The 18,645-nt window shown below is 41.5% G+C and overlaps 2 protein-coding genes across 2 annotated transcripts in view; one reads left to right on the top strand and one right to left on the bottom strand.

The window, feature by feature from the left end:
- Positions 1-564: 564 nt before the first annotated feature.
- On the bottom strand, positions 565-5,389 carry ccdc80l2 (coiled-coil domain containing 80 like 2). The gene is made up of 12 exons (XM_061081695.1): positions 5,110-5,389; positions 4,951-5,039; positions 4,695-4,868; positions 4,453-4,604; positions 3,791-4,117; positions 3,358-3,598; positions 3,106-3,259; positions 2,033-2,169; positions 1,791-1,939; positions 1,476-1,579; positions 1,164-1,244; positions 565-881 (listed from the first exon to the last, which is right to left on the bottom strand). Exons 1-12 carry the CDS (start codon positions 5,387-5,389, stop codon positions 565-567), a joined length of 2,205 nt encoding a protein of 734 aa, XP_060937678.1.
- A 3,186-nt stretch (positions 5,390-8,575) lies between these two features.
- Positions 8,576-18,645, top strand: part of nnt (nicotinamide nucleotide transhydrogenase) — a 28,435-nt gene continuing 18,365 nt past the window's right edge. The window contains exons 1-10 of the mRNA XM_061070726.1: positions 8,576-8,623; positions 10,797-10,997; positions 14,124-14,353; positions 14,436-14,653; positions 14,825-14,912; positions 15,024-15,112; positions 15,501-15,688; positions 16,176-16,309; positions 16,413-16,604; positions 17,918-18,071. Of these exons, the coding sequence (XP_060926709.1) occupies positions 10,844-10,997; positions 14,124-14,353; positions 14,436-14,653; positions 14,825-14,912; positions 15,024-15,112; positions 15,501-15,688; positions 16,176-16,309; positions 16,413-16,604; positions 17,918-18,071 (1,447 nt within the window). The 5' untranslated portion in view covers positions 8,576-8,623; positions 10,797-10,843. The remainder of the gene's footprint in view (positions 8,624-10,796; positions 10,998-14,123; positions 14,354-14,435; positions 14,654-14,824; positions 14,913-15,023; positions 15,113-15,500; positions 15,689-16,175; positions 16,310-16,412; positions 16,605-17,917; positions 18,072-18,645) is intronic.

Below are 18,645 nucleotides of genomic sequence, written 5' to 3'. Positions count from 1 at the left end.
GTTGCAACTGTAGAACACATAGAAAACTTGGATTGAAGGTATCATGGAAAATGTGCAAAAACAGTCCAGAATCCGTAACTCATTGTTTTACTGACCCGAGGTCTTTAAAAGCAGATGTTTAAAAAAAAATTTGTTCCAACAAAATACAGAAACTTTCCATTGTGTTCTCATGTTACACAGTGAACATATTTGGAAAACATTGGACAGATGTGTTGCCAATGAGCAAACTGCTCGGCCTTGTATGGAAATCCCTCCTCTTCCTCTGCTGCTGCAGTCAACAACACAAGTTTTTCGAAGAGTGCACATATGCTTCATTTAATCAAGACTTTCTGGTATTTAAACTATATTATAACTATTTTCAGTTTTCTCCACAATTTTATTACATAAAAAACATATAATACATCAAATCCTTTCAGTCCCGAGTTTTTGAGGCCATTTTTGTATAACTTTTCTCATGTATAAAATCCTTGTGTTCATGTACTGTCCATCTCATTTCAAGAGTTTAGATCCTCAAGCTGCTGCCTCCTCCTTTTTCCTTTTTCCCATCATTCCTCCGACCGGTTATTATGAGTACCTCTCCTCCGCCCTGTCTTCATCATAGCCGTGATAGTGTCCCGCCTCACTGCCTCCTCTGCCTCTGTCCTCAGGGCAGTGGATCCCAAGTCGCTTCTGCAGCTTTTCCTCCTGGAGGCGAAGCTCCATGGAGTCCACCAGGTCGTAAACACTATCCAGGGACCACATGGGGGATGGGAACCACGCCTTGACGTCGCCGTCCTTCCCCACGATCAGCATGCTGAAGTAGTCCTTGCTGATCTTCAGCTGCTCTCTCATGTTGTTGACCATGTCGCGGGACAACGGCTCCACCTCACTCTGACTGTGACCTGGAGGAGGGATGACAGAGGAACATTTACAAACAACAGCAAAAATCTACCTAAAATCTAAAATTCTTTATGTATGTTCACATAATATTTTTACTTCCTCCAAAGTGTTTGATGATGTTTTCTTCGCTGTCAACATGAAACTACTCAAACTAGGTCAAACTACCACACCGATTTCCATGAAACTTTGTGGAGGGCATGACCCAAGAAAGATTCCAGTGGACCCATTTGGAGCAAATTTGAATAAACAGATCCACCTCACCGCCCCACATCACTGTGACTCACCATTTAATGGAAATAACTCAACACTTCCTGACGCTTTGCTTCCAGTCCCAGTCAACTTTAACATGGCAAAGTGGCGAATACCTGAGGAGAGACCCAAGAATATGTCTTTCAGCAGCTCATGCGTTCAAATTAACAAACATTACTAGAGAAATGCACACTTGAATATTATAGGTGGGCAGTACATTTTTAATGAAAGCTTCCTCCGAAAAAATACATGTCAAGTTGCGGTTGATTACTTTTATTTTCATCACATTAAGCACATCTATGACATTTTCATTTATACACTGATTGTGAAATGTAAGGTGGACTCACCCAGGTGACACTTGTGTCCGTTGAGAGCAGTGAGCTGCTGTTGGAAGGAGTAGTCGTCCTCAGAGGGAGCAGAGACGAGCAGCAGTCTCCTCTTAGACATGAACCTAAACGTTCAGAAAGAAGAGTCAAGTTTTATTGTCTAATGTCTCATGCACAATCAAAGGCCATTGTCATACTCTACCATGAAATTAATGCTAATCATTACTTTACTTTCAGTTGACAATGCTACTTTGGATTTCCTAGTAGCAAGAAAGGGACCCAGACGTTGCCTCGAGGACAGTTGATGATATTGATCACTGAATGACGTTAATTTACCTGAGCAGGGAGTTCTCCGCTCCAGGCTCTTTGTCTTTGGTGCAGACTGTGGGGCTCTTCTTCTCTTTTTCTTTCTCTGAGCGCCTTGAGGGGAAGTTGTCGATGTACTCGAACAGAACAGAGCTCGATGGCGGAGCCTCAAACACTCTCTGGAGGAAGATACATTTGGCGTTTGTCACATATTTCCTCTGTCCATATTAGATTATGAAACAAGAGAGAAGCAGACAAAAAGCAGTTCTTACATCAGGCCTCATGTCGTAGTCTGTGACGGTCATGGAGAAGAGGTCAGCGGATGACAGGCCGAGCTCAGCTCTCAACAGGGAGATCAGGCCTGAACCAAAGAGCTGCTCTGACACATCATTGAGTGGAGGCTCTGATCCTGAAACACACACATACATATGAATATATTAATTAATGTGTGCAGATAAAACAACAGGAACAGTGTGATGAGCCCCCAAAACAACCACAACAATACTATATTGCTGCATTTTAACCAAAAGTACCTGGAACTCTTCGACCTAAAATCCTTTTTCTGAGGAACTGAAATGTTACTGCAGACTGTTGTTTACCTTTAGATCCACAACATGTTGTGTCAATGTCTAATTGCTGTGGTTGCACAGTGTTGTTGTATGTGAGAGTGTCTAACTCAATTGTTTTATTTGTCAGCTGTCAGCCTGCCATTTTAGTCCAAACTAACATTTCTCAACAACAACTGAATTGTTTAAGAAGCCTCCTGAGAAATGACTCCCAATGTGTCACCAAGAGATGTTTGTGGTTTTGAGCAAAACATCCAAGCCTATTGAATTGATTCTCATGAAATTAGGTTCCCACATTAATATTTTCCCCCATAAGGAACTTTAATGACTTTGGTGGTGCCCGACTTTTCCTCCTGCAGAGACAAATAGCATTCTGCCAGAGCTTTTGTTTCCTGCAAATTAGGAAATGTCAGTATGCTCACAAGTTTAGCAAAGCTGTGTTACCATTGAGCTAAAACCTTTGTAGTTTAAGAGGCTGATTACAACCTCACAGAACCACGAGCACGGCTGTCGATGCTTTGTTTTCCACTAACAGCTGCTGCTCCGCTGCTGACTGATGTCTTGGCAGTCAGACGTTCCCGCAGCATTTAAACAACAACAACAAATGTTGGCAACCAAGTCAAAAGAGCATGGTCCGTGTTACAGATCCAAATCTGTTGTACTGAAGTACCATGGAAGCCATTTGGTTAAACGTGTACACATGAGGCTTATTGGTAACGGAAATGTTTTGGATGCCAAATATTCTATTTGTTCTACACACATATGTAAACACTGCCTACCGAGCTGGTGGTGCTGCAGCGTGAGTGTTGCGTCACTGCCTTCAACAATGGTCCCAACGCTGATCTTCCTGATGCCGAGGCCACAGTGACTTCTCTCATTCTCCTCTTTCTGCTGGATGTAAAGCGTCGCTTCTCTGCTGGGCGTTGAGATCAGCTAGAGAAACTTGAACATTAGTCCAAATGGTCCAAGGTTTCCTATGTATTTGTAATAAAGATATCGCTGTAACAGACTTCAAAAGAGAAAGTTCTCACCATCAACCTTCTGTTTCCCTTTAAACTATCCAAAAAGTCCTTCAAGGCCGCTTTATCCTCATCACTGGCTTCTCTGTTGGACTTCTTGCCTCTCCCTTTACCTTTCTTTCCTTTCTTTCCTTTTCCCTTCTTCTTTGAGCCGGGTTTCTCCTGTGTATCTTCCTTTACATTTTGCTCTCTTTTGTCCTCGTTGTTTCTCCCTCCATGTGTCTTCTTATCTTCTTCCACAGTGGACTCGGGCCTGCAATGCAACACAAAGGCTTTACTTTGAAGTTCATCCAGTGCCAAGAAAATAATCCGTATCTGGTGTAAACGGGAGGCGTGACAAACCAGATGGGTTCACAAAACCAAAGCACGGTTTCAGAGATATCACGATATTCATACTCCTCCCTTTATGTTTGAAAAGCTGTCAAGGAATATGAAGAGACTGCACCTGGGCTTCTTTACTTCTTCGTTGCTCTTTGACACAGAGGGAGAACTGTGCTCTGTCTCTTTTTCCAGTCCGTTGGCAGCGGCTCGACCACCGCTGTTTGAGTCCCTTCCTCTCGTGGACCCTGCAGCATGCACCTTACGGATAACAAACCTCGACCGTCCACTTAGTATTTCCTGGATCTTACTCCTCAAGGCGGCTTTTTTGTCTAGAGGTTTTCTTGGTAGAGCCGCCACAGAAGTCCCATTTCCCTGCCTCTGAGAGCCCAGCACCATCTTCCTCTTTAGCTTTTTCCTTTTCACCATAACCTTCTTTTTAACAGGGCTACACCTGAAATAATAAAAAAATAACATCAGCATTTTGGGTTTCTTTTTTCTTCTAAATAACTTCTATAATAAGTACCATATAAGAACCATTAACTTGCATTGTACAGCAGAGTCACTTTGATAATACATGTTTACATCTTGATCATTCATATTGCCGGACATTTGGAAAATGTGTGCATTACGTTAATATGATGGAAAAATGCAGTTTTGCTTATTTATTTTATATTTCTTTTCATCCTACAAAATACCCTGTTTAATAGTAAACTGTGCAGAACGACCTTATAAAAGCACTCTTTAGTTTTCTGTTAGTGCAGTAATAACACAGTGGTATAATGGGACCTTATGTTGGCTCCTTTTCTGGTCATCTTCTCCAGCTTCCTCATTGGGAACTGATCGATGAGCTCCAGAATCGCCTCCACTCGGACCGGATAGGGGAACCGCTCACTGACAAACAGATTCTTCTTCAGAACCAGCATGGTGAAGCCTTGCTCCTGAACCGATGGGTGTTGAGTGTAAAGAAGAAGTCAAGAGCAGGTGAACCACAAAGGAAAAACGCTTTGTTTTCATGGCAGCCTGTTTACCTGGTTGTTGAGGTCCAGGTAGTGCAGCAGCCTGGTAACTGTGTCCGGGTCGAGACTCTCGACCGTGGCTTCTCCCGGGAAAGCTGTTTTCTGTATCCGACCTTCCATCATGGCGTTCTGAATGATGGTGATGATGAAGGTGTCTCTTTCTGCTAGACGACAGTTCAGCACTTTCTGCGTGTGAGAGGAAAACAGTTGAGAGTGAAATTCCCATGTAGGGTTTTTGTTCTGACTAGGGAATAAATCAGTAGAGTACCTGCTCCATCTCTTCCAGCTGTTTCTCCATCATATGCAGGTAGTGGTCATTGTGCGATGGCGCTGTTATCACCCACAACCGCTTTTTACCTAGAGGGTTGAAGGAGGTTGTGAGACGGTCGACGCACAAAGACACACATCAGCTGATCTGTTCTCTTACCTGCAAATTCAGCCAGGAAATCCAGCTCAGGAGCCAGGCTGGATGTTGATACTCCTGCACCTCTGTTGTCTGCATGTTCTACTTCTTCATCCACCTGTCCCTGCTCGATCCCCGGAGGGAGGTCCGAATAGTCCCCCCAGTCCCGAACATTAGGGTCCTGCTGATCCTTTGGCTTGCTGCGACCGGTGCCCGGCCAGGCGGAGAGCGGGCTCAGGAAGCTGAGGCTCCACAAAACCGCAAACAACAGCAGATGCAAATGTGAGGTGTAGTAATTACACATCCTTACTGACACGGTTGGTTGGTTCATTTGTCTATCAGCTGGAACTGGTCAGCATCTCACAAATCCTCACGGGCAGCAGCGTTGCTTCTGAAACACACGAGATGGTTGCACGAGTTGTATGAACGTGACTTAAGAGTTAAAAAAAAAAGGAATCAAAAGATACGTACGTACTTTGATTCCAAATTCAAAACCCCACTGACGACTGAAACATTATGTGTCCTAAAAAAAACAGGTGGACCCAATCTGGAAAGACTGACAAAGGAATAAGAGGATAGAAAAGAATGCAGTGATGGTAGCAGCTCGCACCGGCAGCCAGAGACTGACTGGGAAGACTGTTCGCAGCTCGCACACAGACACACACACACACACACACTCCTGGTTCACATTACACCCGAGGCTTGTTAACAGGAAACTCCTGGAATTCTCTGTGACTTCAAAGCATTTTCTTGCTCAAAAATCTCTTTCTCTCTCTCTTTCTCTCTCTCTCTCTCTCTCTCAGCTGACTTTTAGAAAAAACTGTCAATATCCCTCACGTACAGTAAATTCTGCACAAAATCAACAATTCATTGTTGCCTGTTTCTCTGTCATTGATCAAGAGGCTGAATCCCAACCTGCTTCAAGGCTGAGCTTTGACCTTTGACCTCACACGTGTCAGGGAAGTGAACAGACAATATCCCTGCAAGGATCAGTAAACCACAGAATGACTTTTAAACACACGGTGAAGACTGATAGTAGATTGTTTTGAGTTTAACATGTGTCACTATCCCTCAGAGGTGGGTTTGTAAAGTGAAATGAAAGGAGATACATTGCGGCCTGAATGGGGGCAGGACGAAAGTGAAAGTGGCCCGAAGCCTTTGGTGTTCAACTGAAACTATAGAGCTTTTAAATGAAGAGAAATGGCAGTGACCATAAATAAAGCTGACAGGTTTACTGACGCTGCCGTCTGAAATAGGTCACACCTCAAAGTCTGAGTCAAACGTGCCCACAGGTGAGTTCACTGGGACCACTCTCTGACAGGAACATCTACGTCTCCCCTCCCACAACTCCCAGCTACAAATGTCTTGATTCACATTTGAAATCAGTAGAAGTTAGTGCAGTAGAAAATTAAAACAGATGTGAATTGGTTTTTACACTAAACTCAAAGTAACATGACACGAAACATCAGGAATATGGAGGCGAGACCAGTTCTCATCATCCTTTTGTTTACTCTTTGCTGTGTATTCGCTGGACCTGTCAACATAAATTCTACAAAGATCTGTTTTCAAGCCATAAAATGTTGGAACAAGACCCTGATCCAAGTTAAAGATGTTTTTGAGTGTGATTTGAAAGAGTGGGCAGTGAATCCATGTTGAATCCATACTTTCTTTTTTTTTCAGTGTCATGAAAGTTGGGAACCCGTAATTGGTAGTTTTGCCCGTGGTTGCAAACTAAAGCTTTAACTTTCCAAACAACAACATGGGAAAAACACACATCACTTTATCACTTCTGATAAGGAGGAGAGGTAACTGATTCTAGAATAGAGTGAAACCGTGAATACAGTAAGGTCGACAACAGAGTGATTTCCTTTAAACTGACTTGAAATAGGGATTTAAACATGGAAATGTTCTTCCACCTGCTTCCTGGAATCACAATGCCACCTGTGCTGGTTAGATTTACAGTTCAAATGTCACAGGAAGACGAAAAGGGACAGAGACTTAAAGCGAAGAAAATCAAAGAAGTGCAACGCAAAGCGAATGCAATTAGAAGAGCTGTCTTTTTGGTGAAGGGCCACAATGAGAAGCAGACGCAGTAACAATGCATTCCACAATCTGAGCCAGATAAAGAGAAACAGATGATCCCTGTGTGTGTGTGTGTGTGTGTGTGTGTGTGTGGGGGGGGGGTCATTTTGAGTCTATAGAACTCAGTCAGGACATTTCCAGTCAGAACTCCTTGCCTTTTGGCCTACCTGTAATTGGCTGTTTGACTTGCTTTTATGGTTCGGGTCAGAATTAGGTTTAGGTAAGATAGGATACATATACAATGTTTGTGTGTGCGTGTGTGTTTGTGTGTGTGTGTGTGAGAGACATAGAGAGAGAGATCTGCTTCATACAGTACATACAGTACAAGTGAACAAAGTAGATTGAACAGATTGAACAGATTTACTGAATAATACAGACGAAGAAGTTTTATTAACACAGATAAAACCATAATCACCTCCCATGTGTCTCTATCAGCACAGCAACACATGTTGACCCACAAAAGCACAATCTAAACTTCCAGTATGTCAGCACTGAAAGACAAGACTTCACGTCTTAGATCGCATGTAATTATGATCTGGAGAAGTAATGCAGCATCTAGAAACACCCCTCATGAATCAACTGTTAGTATCTTCTCCACTTCAACAGATCAAATGATCAGTTCCTTAATTTCAGGGGCAATGAAGCTCAAAACAAAATGTGATCCAATTAATTCATGATAAAATATGAAGAAGTGTAGATATATGAGACTTGTGTTGTGCAACCTTGGCCTGTTTTATGTTGAGGCGGAACAGTGTCACCTCGAATAGAGGAAGCCCCGGGTATGAATCATACACTCTATTAAAAAAGGTGTGAATCCAAAAGATCTGAGGCCTTGGTTGATAAGAATAGTAAAATAGCGCCCCTCAGTGGAAGTAGGGCAAATGTGCTGTGTTTTGGGCATAGGTTTTGGGACGTCAATTCTGATATGATCCAACATATAACTAAAAATCAATGTTCTTGTGTTTATATACAAGCAAATAAATACAATGGAATAGAAACAATATAATCTCACAATAAACAAAGATTAAAAAAAACAAACCAATGACAATTAAAAATGTACAAATGAGTTTTGATAAATATGAGTCTAGATCTTCAAGTATCATTGCACATGAAAGCAGTACAAATGTGTTTGTGTGTGTGTGCATTGAAAAAAGTAAACAAACGGGCAAATTAATAAAGTTCTTGAAGTTAAAAAGTGATCAAACAAATGAGATAAATCAGAAGCAGACTCGAGTTTCATTGCCAACCAGGTTTACACGAACAAGAAACTCTCTGTGGTATAAAGTATAAAACATGTTTTAAAAAAAATTTAATATGAAAAGTACTCTGGTGCATCATCATCATCATCCTCACACGACCCAATAATAAGCGAACGACGGGTGCCGCAGCGTCCATCTTCCGGGTGGACACAGAGTTCTCCTGAGCTGCAGCAGCGAGACAGGACCTGTCTGCAAAGGTCAGTCCACTTCTCCTCCTTCTTTCTGCTCCTCGAAACGATTCTCCTCCTTTGCACATGTTTCACTTTGTTCCTCCTCGCACGTCTCCTTCCTTAACGGAGACATTGGTGTGTGTTGTTGTGTGTGTTTGTGTGTGTGTGTGTGTGTTAGCCAGCGGCGGCTAGCGAACTCGTTAGCTCGTTTTTAGCTTTCCACTCCCACCTCCTTCTCCTCCTGCTCCTCCACCGCCTCCTGCACCTCCTGCTCACTCCGCAGTGAGAGGAGACCAAAACACACAAGTGCCGGTTTGTACACTTTGCTCTGGTTCATCGAAAACACACAAAATCCACCATTTTACACACGCTTTCGCTTCTGTTGTTGTCTGGAACCATTTGTTGTTATTGTCGTCACACTGGGTCACAGGCGGATGTTTATGACCCGGGTTGAACCACTGATGGTTATTATTTCTTAGTTGTTTCATTTTTATTTCATATTATTCAATTTGCTAACGGTAGCAACATGTTAGCAAACCGTTAGCTGGATGTCATTCATTTTTCTGGTGACGTGTTACTTTCATTTATTGGCCCCCTTTCTTTTATATCAGGTCATAAACACAACACAACCCGCACAAGCACACACACACATGCACACGCACACACACACGGTCATAAAGCCAGAGTTAATCCTCTCTGATTAAAAGACCATAGTCTGCCTTGAGTAGAGCTGAAAGACGATTAATCGGTTAATTGATCAACAGATTTGATTTCTATAATCAATAATAAATTATATTTGGCTTTTGCTCTGTTAGTTGCACGAAAAAGCCACTTGGACACGACTTGATAAATGCTGATGGACATTTCTCGTCCAAACAATTAGTCATTTAATCAAAAATATAATCACTATTAATGACATCTTCCTTTCAAAGTTTAAAAATGATCACAGAACACAACAATGGTTTTGTAGATTGTTAAAGTGTTTGTGCTTTGCAGCTTTATTGGTTTGGATGAATTGAACAGAGCTGCAGCAGGAAATTAATTGTTAGTAATTGTAATCTTCAAATAACACAACACTTGGTTGGACAAATCAAGACATTATATGGTGTCAAACTGCACTTTGGGAATTATAACAGACATTTTTATATAATAAAAAGGTTTATTGTTTCATTGCGAAAACTGTCGGCCAGTAAATTGATCATGAAACAATTGTTACTTGCAGCCCTAATAATGATCCTTTAATTCAAATACATGTCATGACAAATATGCATTTGCCACAGAGTTTTTTTTGTCTTTATGTTGTGCTTTTGTGCTAATTAGTGGAAAATCACCCAAGGCAGTATAATTTACAATTAGTATGATCATATACTATATTTGGATGATTTATAAAAATAGTCCATTGTTCAATCTAAATAATAGGGTCAAGGTCATGAAAGACCAAAAATAAAGGATTTAAGTGATAAATCAACCTTAAAAGGTTAAGAATACATTTTTGGACAGTCGACTAACTCATCAGTTTAATTCTTATGTCAGCACTATTGAATAAAGCTGTTATTATTCTAAGAATGAATTTGACTTTCAACCTAATGTGTGTTTTGACCTTAAACTAACAAACAAGGACACGTGGAGCGAGAGAGTTGTTTTTATTGCCAGTTAATTCTGGTTCATTCTCTCCTTCACCAGCTAAGCTGCTCCAGTCTATCCTTGTTCTAGTATCTCTCTTTTAAGTCAACATGCCATCCCTCATGCTGTTTTACTGCCTCAGAGTCCTTCAGATCTCTGCAGTTTCAAGAAGTGACTGTTGACCTTGCGTTTGTTAATATGTGGATATAAAAATAACGCTTTTCTTCTTTCATATAAACTTGTGTAATATTATTAACCTCTGATAGACTGGATTCGTCCAGCAGACTGAATATGTGTTGGATGTGCAAATACAGGGAGGAATGTCAGTGAATGTGACTTGTTTAAACAGAAGGTCATACATACTGTGTGGTTTTCTACAAGTTAACAGAGTGGAACATATCTCTGCTCAACCCTTTCAAATTCAAGTGTGTGCAGTTAGCTGATAAGGCTGGCTTTAACGCATTGAGACTCTTATTTTCACCTTTATTCCTCTTCTCCCACAACCCTCCCCTCCCCCTGTCTGTGCTACTCTGTCTGTGCCCTTATTCCTCACCTGTCTCTCCTATCTGTTCCACAGGAGGAGTGCTGCCTGTCCTGTTGAGCTCCTCCCGGTGTGTGTGCACCATGGCGAGCCTCCTTCGTGTTGTGGCGGCCAACTGCTCTGCCCCCGTGTTCAGTGGGGTTTCTTGCATGAAGCTGCAGGCCGGCCGTACAATCCAATCGTCATGCCTTCGCTTTTTCAGGACCCATCAAGCTCTTGGACGATGTGCCAGTCCAGGTAAGGTGCACACAGGTTTTGGCATTGACACATGTAGTAAAGATTTATTTGCTATAGGCAGTGCAAAGCTATGGAATACAGGGGTTTTCTTTAAATTTAAATGATCACCTATTCATAACAAATGAGCTCAGTATTGTTTGATTTGATGTGTATTTTATGTACACTATAGATAGAAAGCATGGAGGTTGTCACGGTGACGCACACTATCCCAGTGTCACAGCAACATTTCAATCTGTTCAGCCAGAATGGAGCAAACATAACAGGGTTTGGACATGTGATTTATTGACGGGAAGCCTACACTGGGAGATGAGCTTTAACATTGTGAGATTAGGAATAAGCTAATTCACATTAGATGGCTCTTCCTCATATTTTAAGGGTTGTTACATTCTTCTTTCTGTTCAGCCTTGCAGGGAAGAGCTGGAATAGTCCAATATAAAGAATTCAGGACAGTTTACATGCACTAAGACGTCTCCGCATGTTTTTTGATAGTAAAAATACTAGAAAGAAACAGGATCATAATTGGATCGTTTTATTCAATGATACCAGCCTGATTTTCATCCTGTTGGAAATAAAAACACTTGTAACTCATAGTGTTACGACTGATAGTAGCATGGAAGCAGAGCCACCTGTAGATTCTGTGACCTTTCTCATGTACCTGTGGATAAGGTGCAGGTGTTAATACAGGTTATATTTCCTCTCAATTAAAGAGGACAGCTTGGCAGAGTATTCATACTATTGTCCTTTGCTGGCCTTGGATTGTTCCTTCATTCGTTTCTTTCGTTTGAAGGTCTGTACAAAGTCATTGTAATGAAGAAGTTAATCTGTTGTTTAGACAAAATAGAGAGAAATATAACCAAACATACAATCCTGTTTGTTTTTAGAAGTCTGTTTATAAACGTTTGGTTGCTAACTTTGTTTGCTCCAAGTTCACATTCAGGTAATGCAGCATTATTCTCCATTTACAATGCCCTCACTCTGTTCTCACTCACCAGACAGAGTGGGTGTGTGTACGTGCGTGTGTGGGTGTGTGTGCGTGCAGTAAAAGCCAGCACCAGCCGGTTGCAGGTGCATCATATCTTTATGTGCTGGGTTCACGAGTGTGCCTGTGTCCCTCTCCCCCTTTCCCTCTCTGTAGTTGAGTGTTGAAGGTGCTGGTGACCTAGTTCACAGTGACTATAGGTTGAGATTCCTGCAGTTCAGTCGGCTCGAGAATAGCTGGCTTCGTCTATTCTGGACACACAAGTATCAGGTTACAATCTCACAGACGGGTAGAGGAGGGGAACACACACACACTATACTTTCACCTCTAGGGAACCTATAGACGTACAGTACACTATAGAGTGAGGGAGTGTGTTGTTGTGAGGTCAGCTGTGATGTGCACACACTGTCACTGTGTTTTATGAACACACTTTGGGCTTGACCGACATAGATGCACTTGTTTGTGGGACACAATCATTTTTGGTCTTTTGTTTCCAGATGCTATCTATGATCATCTGTGTTATTTTTCACATTATGAAATAGTTGTAAGATCTTAACCCTTACCTTTCATTCAAACTGAAAACTGAAGCTGTGGTGATTTGCTGCATTAGGTGCTTGTGAGAGGAATCACAATCCGCCTCAGAAAGATATATATTTTATAACAGGGTTTTTTTGGGACCTACACACTCTTCTCTGAGTAGCACGTCTCAGTGGCCACAACAGGATACCTCAAGCAGAATCCCTTGAAATGAAAATGTTTTATGAAATCCAACATAGACACCTTTACATGTGGCCCATTGAGCTTTTTATATTTGTCTATTTATAGACCCTGAAGTTTCGTTATCTTTGGTCAAGATGTTGAGGTTAAAAGGTTATCATGCTATCTCGATTGTTAGATCATCCGCAGCAGTTAAAGTTCAAATATGTTAACAAGATAAGGTTTTTATGGTTGCAGTGGTCAGTGGTTGTATCGTCTGGTGTCTACTCATTCTGGACAGGATTCAAACATGATAGGCAACCCATCTCTTTTTCCGAAGTGGTAAATAATCAATGTGAGCATTTATAAATGACTTGTGATGTACAGCACTTAGAATGGTTGTTAATTCAGTCATCTTGCACTTCCAAAGGGGAATAAGGTGAAACAGTGCGTCGCACTGTGGCAGAGATTAAAAGATGACTTGTTTTACCACTGAGGACAATGCATGACCATCTCATAATGTGACAGTAATTGTTAAACAACGGTGCCATGTGAGGATTGTTACTTGAAAGTCTCCCAAAATCAAATGTGCAGCTTGCAGCTAGTTTGTTTTTAGTTCCCTTGTGTTGTGGAGTTTTTAGTAAAATACCAGTATTTAGAGGACAGGTCATCACTGCAGGGTGAGAGGAAAGGCAGCCTGTCAGAGCCTCTGCTGTTTATATATAGACGAGGAGACAGCGGTAGGGAACAGCAGTGGAATTTTCCATAAGAGCCAACACAACATGTGACCTGCTGCTTGCAGACTAGACGTGGACAGAGAACAAAAAGATCCTAAAGCCACTTTAATATGTTTTTGTCCGTTTATGCATTTGCTGCTGATTAGTTTCCCTGTTTCTTATCTTTACTATCATCAGTCACACATTAATCTGATCTCTGGTTTTCACACATGTTGAAACAGCTGTGCTTAGAACAGCAACAATCTGTTTGTGCACCCAGATTAAAACTGCTGACTGTGACTGTCCGTTGATGCATTCTGTGTGATATTTGCATCAGACATTTCAATTTCCACAGAATGAAAAATTGACATTTCCGTCAGCCTCTTTTTTAACAGATTATCTGACAAGCTGACACACTGGACTGGGCCAGTGCATATAGCTTCAGTGAGGGTAGCATGGCTGCAGGCTGTAATGTTGCTGTGGAACACTACATACTGCAAACAGTATTTATGGTACAAACTCTGTGATTTACTGGAGTGATAACTCCTTGAAGCTGCAATGGAACCTGCATTAAAATAATAATTTTGGTCTCTCTGCTATTGTTATCTTATTTATATTGTTTAAGTGCCTTGTTAAAATATGCAAAGTCTTTATTATTCATTATATAATAAGTCATTATTAATATAAGAGCTGTTAATTCACATGCTCCTGTGTTGTGTGTCTTTGCCTCTCCAGGTATTCCATACAAGCAACTCACAGTTGGAGTCCCCAAAGAGATCTTCCTGGATGAACGCCGTGTGGCGCTGTCTCCCGCTGGCGTCCAGGCGCTGATCAAACAGGGCTTCAATGTGGTTGTGGAGTCCGGAGCCGGAGATTTTTCCAAATTTGGTGACGAACAGTACACCCAGGCTGGAGCAACAATTAAAGACATTAAAGATGTTCTGGCGTCGGATGTGTTAGTTAAGGTAACGTTAATGTGCTGCAGGTGGAAGGGGGTGCAGTCAACTTTTCCACTTGTGTTCTCTGACCAACAATTCTTGCTTCCAGGTCCGTGCTCCTGTTTTCAACCCTGCCTTGGACATCCATGAGGTGGAAATGATGAAGGAAGCAGCTACGTTGATCAGCTTCATCTACCCGGCTCAGAACCCTGAGCTGATGGAAATGCTCTCCCAGAAGAAAGCCACCGTCGTGGCTATGGACCAGGTTCCCCGAGTCACCATCGCCCAGGGTTTTGATGCCCTGAGCTCCATGGCAAACATTGCAGGGTATGTACAGTACATAGTGTTGACAGTTTATATGGTGACAACGTATTTTTATATTTATGTATAACCGCATTGTTCCTCTTATTTTTGCATGTTTAAACTCATGAAGGAACAGTTCATACTTGGATGTATTCTGATTGTGTTTCCTGTGTTTGTTGTGCTCTGTCATTTCAGGTACAAGTCTGTGGTGCTGGCAGCTAACAGCTTCGGTCGCTTTTTCACTGGACAAATCACAGCAGCCGGGAAAGTGCCGCCTGCAAAGGTGAATAATATGAGTGTTGTATAATCACAAGTGTGTATGTGTCTTTCTGAGTTCTAACTTTGAACAGGTTATGTGACTGTATTTTCATCTCATGTTTGTGTTTTTGAAAAGGTGCTGATCATCGGAGGTGGTGTGGCTGGATTGTCAGCTGCTGGCACTGCCAGAGCCATGGGCGCCATCGTCAGAGGATTTGATACCAGGTTTGTTTCTAATATAAGAGTGAATATGATGTATGTGAATAACAAATTCAAAGAATACTGATTGCATTCCACTTTTCTTGGTTTCCCCAGAATTGCCTACCCTGCCTTTAAGTTAGATATTTGTAATGAATGTAATGTAATGTAAGTTAGATATTTGATTGACAGAAGCAAATATTTAATATGAAATACTTGTGCAGGAACTGATAAGCTGGAAAGTGTTAAAGATAAAAAGCTGTACTGGTATAATTTCCCACGTGGATCTGATTTCTATAGCAAAAAGAAAAACATCCTCCGTTTGCTTTACTGAAAGTTTTACAATACGTACTTAACTGTTATCTCACCGCCGGCTGACCTATGGATAATATCTGTCTCTCTCTCTCTCTCCCAGAGCTGAAGCTTTGGAGCAGTTTAAATCTCTGGGTGCTGAGCCGCTGGAGGTGGATTTCAAGGAGTCAGGAGAGGGCCAGGGAGGCTACGCCAAAGTAATGTCGAAGGAGTTCATTGAGGCCGAGATGAAGCTGTTTGCCAAACAGTGTCGGGACGTGGACATTCTCATCAGCACAGCTCTTATCCCTGGTATGCACAAAGCAAGAAGACGCACAGTTCGTAAAACGCTAATTGTAGGTGTAGAAAGTGAAGGATGCATTTCCTCTAAACTGTGCTCAGACTCAAGGGCTTGTAGACAGCTTTTCCCACTGGTCCTGGATTATCCTATAATGTGTATTCTGGGCAGGAAGTCAGAAAATGCAGAAACAAGGGACAAGTCGTGGGGTGTATGTCATGGAATGACTGGAATGTGTCAACATATTTTCCAGCAGCTTCACATTTGTTCCATTACTCTGTGGGTTTCGATAGGGTGAATTTTTATACACGGCCACATATCAACCATAAGCTCAGTTGTTGTGAACATGTTTAACGATGTGGCCCGGAAGTCTGTAATAACAATAACTTTTTATTCCCCCTATATTTCTTTTTTGATTTTAGCCATTTGATTGAAGTTAATGTGACAAAAAAATAGATGAATTTAATATTTGATGCCACTTTGTCTATTTTAACCTTGCAGGTAAGCGGGCTCCCGTTCTGATCACCAAACCAATGGTAGAGAGCATGAAGGACGGGTCAGTGGTGGTGGACTTGGCTGCTGAGGCTGGAGGAAACATTGAGACCACAGTACCCGGAGAGCTGTCGGTATACCAGGTCAGTGCACATAATGTTTTTTTTTAATTTTTAATGGCTTTTCGATGATGTCTAGTATCATCTGTCACTGCTCTTGTAATTTAGTTTCGCTAATTTATTTTAGGGAGTGACGCATATCGGCTTCACAGACCTCCCCAGTCGTTTGCCGACACAGTCCAGCACGCTGTACTCCAACAACATCACTAAGCTGGTGCGAGCCATCAGCCCCGGCACGGAGAACTTCAACCTGGATGTCAAGGATGCATTTGACTATGGGACCATGGATCACGTTGTCAGGGGCTCTGTTGTCATGCAGGTATTTGCGTGTGTAGCCAGAACCCAAACACTCGTGCATGTTGATAGAAGCTGAGGATTAACGCAGACATGTTGAAAATCATTGGAAAGGCCTTGTAGGTCTTTGCTGCAGTCACTAGATGTCACCCTGGACACATCATTATCGCCTCACTTACAATTCTCCCTCAGGAGCGTTTTGCCCTTGAGTTTATCAGACATGTTTTTCTATCTTTGTTGTTTTACTGAAAATAACATCTAAATTCAGCTTTTTAGTCAAATTATTTAGTCAGAATTTGTTTCTTCAAATGTTGAGGAAAATTAAGTTATTTAATTGCAGTAAATACAATTACCTTATACAAATATGACAGTTATATCTGTCAGAATCTACTCTTGAAAACTTAATTTTATTTCATTGTTATTGGCATAATTATACCTTAATTTCTGTAGTGAATTAATTCATGTTTTCCAGTCTAACTGGGGCTAATCAACATGCTGTCATTAGGATTCATTCTGTCCATACTTGATCAAATTGATTTTGTGTTTTCGTCAATATGAACGGACATATTCAAAGTCTTAATTACAATAATAAAATTCCATGATCACCTTATATGATATTTAAATGCTAAAGATTTCGAATTTATATGATAAAGAACTGTTACAAAAACCGATTATCCTCTTAAACGTGTATTGGCTTTTCACAGACCGATTAATGGAAAGGTTAAAACATGTTGAAATCAGTAGTAACTGCCAGTTCACTAGTTTGTTTTTTTAGTTAAATTAGGAAACAGTGTTACAAAGTTGTATTTCTTGGTCACAGTTCTGAAAAAAATATTATCCCTATGTAATGTTTGTTATCAGATTTCTTAATCTGTCATAAGAGTTTCATTATTGATGTAAACGTCCAGCATATGTCTGGTCTTATAACCCGGGCTGTATCTGAGTCAAGCATTTGTCAGACTTGAGTCATGGTTTGTAATTCTACTTTTTGGAAATGGCTTACTCTAATCAGTCTCAGTTGATCTGATAGACTCATAACTGATCAAAGCACTGGTCACACATCTTTTATAAATGATACAGAAACACAGATATTAGTTACTGTAGCCACTCATCATTAGTTAGCTTACTTTGATCTGGAGAGGCCTGGTGTAATGTTTCACAGACTTACAAATGCAGCAGAGGTCATTTCAGACAACCAGGTAACGGGATCAGGAAATAAAAGCCAACTTCCAATCACCTCTTTATAAATGTCACTTGATATTGTTGATAGAATTAAAGAATGGTTGCCCCAACTACCACGACTTTCTGTAACCATTCTCTTTTTATTATCCCTTCCAGAATGGAAAGAACCTGTTCCCCCCTCCCATTCCCAACAACATTCCCGTTGCACCTCCTCCTAAACCCAAGTCCAACAAGGAGCTGGCTGCAGAGAAGGCCACACAGATCACTCCCTTCAAGGCTACGCTCACCACGGCTGGCATGTACACTGGAGGTCAGTGGTTGTCGTTGAAACTGAGTGTGTCATTAAAATTACATTTTCTGGCAAAGTAGAGAAAATCAGGATGACAATAAATCTGAGTGAAGTGCTCATTAGGTCAAGGTCTGCCATTAGGTGAAGTATAAGTTAATAATCAGCTTCAGGAATGTGCGCAGGAGACGAGAAGTGACAGAGGTAGATTACAAGCGCGCACACACAGACACCCTGTTAGTGTCAGGAAGCGTGCATTGTAAAACGGTGTTGTGCGGGGTGTTTGTTTGAAGTCGTTGTGTAGTGGGTGGCTCCAGTGGTGCCACATAGCGCCGGGTGTAAGTGCACCACACACAGTTAATGTGGTTCACACATTGTTTAGGTGCTGGAGTAGTTTCCTACTTAACACCACCACACAGCTACTGATTTTAAGCGCTCTTTTTTTAAAGAGTGAGAACTTGGTAAGTGCTGGTTACCTGCTGCTCATTAACCTGGGCTGTAACGCAGACATTTTAATATTTTGATATCGATTGTATGTGGACAACCTATTCGACTATTAACAGTCTGGTAAAGAAAGTTTGTTCCCTCACACCAGTGA

The sequence above is a fragment of the Limanda limanda genome, chromosome 1, assembly GCF_963576545.1.
Source record: "Limanda limanda chromosome 1, fLimLim1.1, whole genome shotgun sequence".
NCBI classification, from domain to species: domain Eukaryota; kingdom Metazoa; phylum Chordata; class Actinopteri; order Pleuronectiformes; family Pleuronectidae; genus Limanda; species Limanda limanda.
Note: the sequence above shows the minus strand (reverse complement) of the source record. Positions and strands in the feature narration are given on the sequence as shown.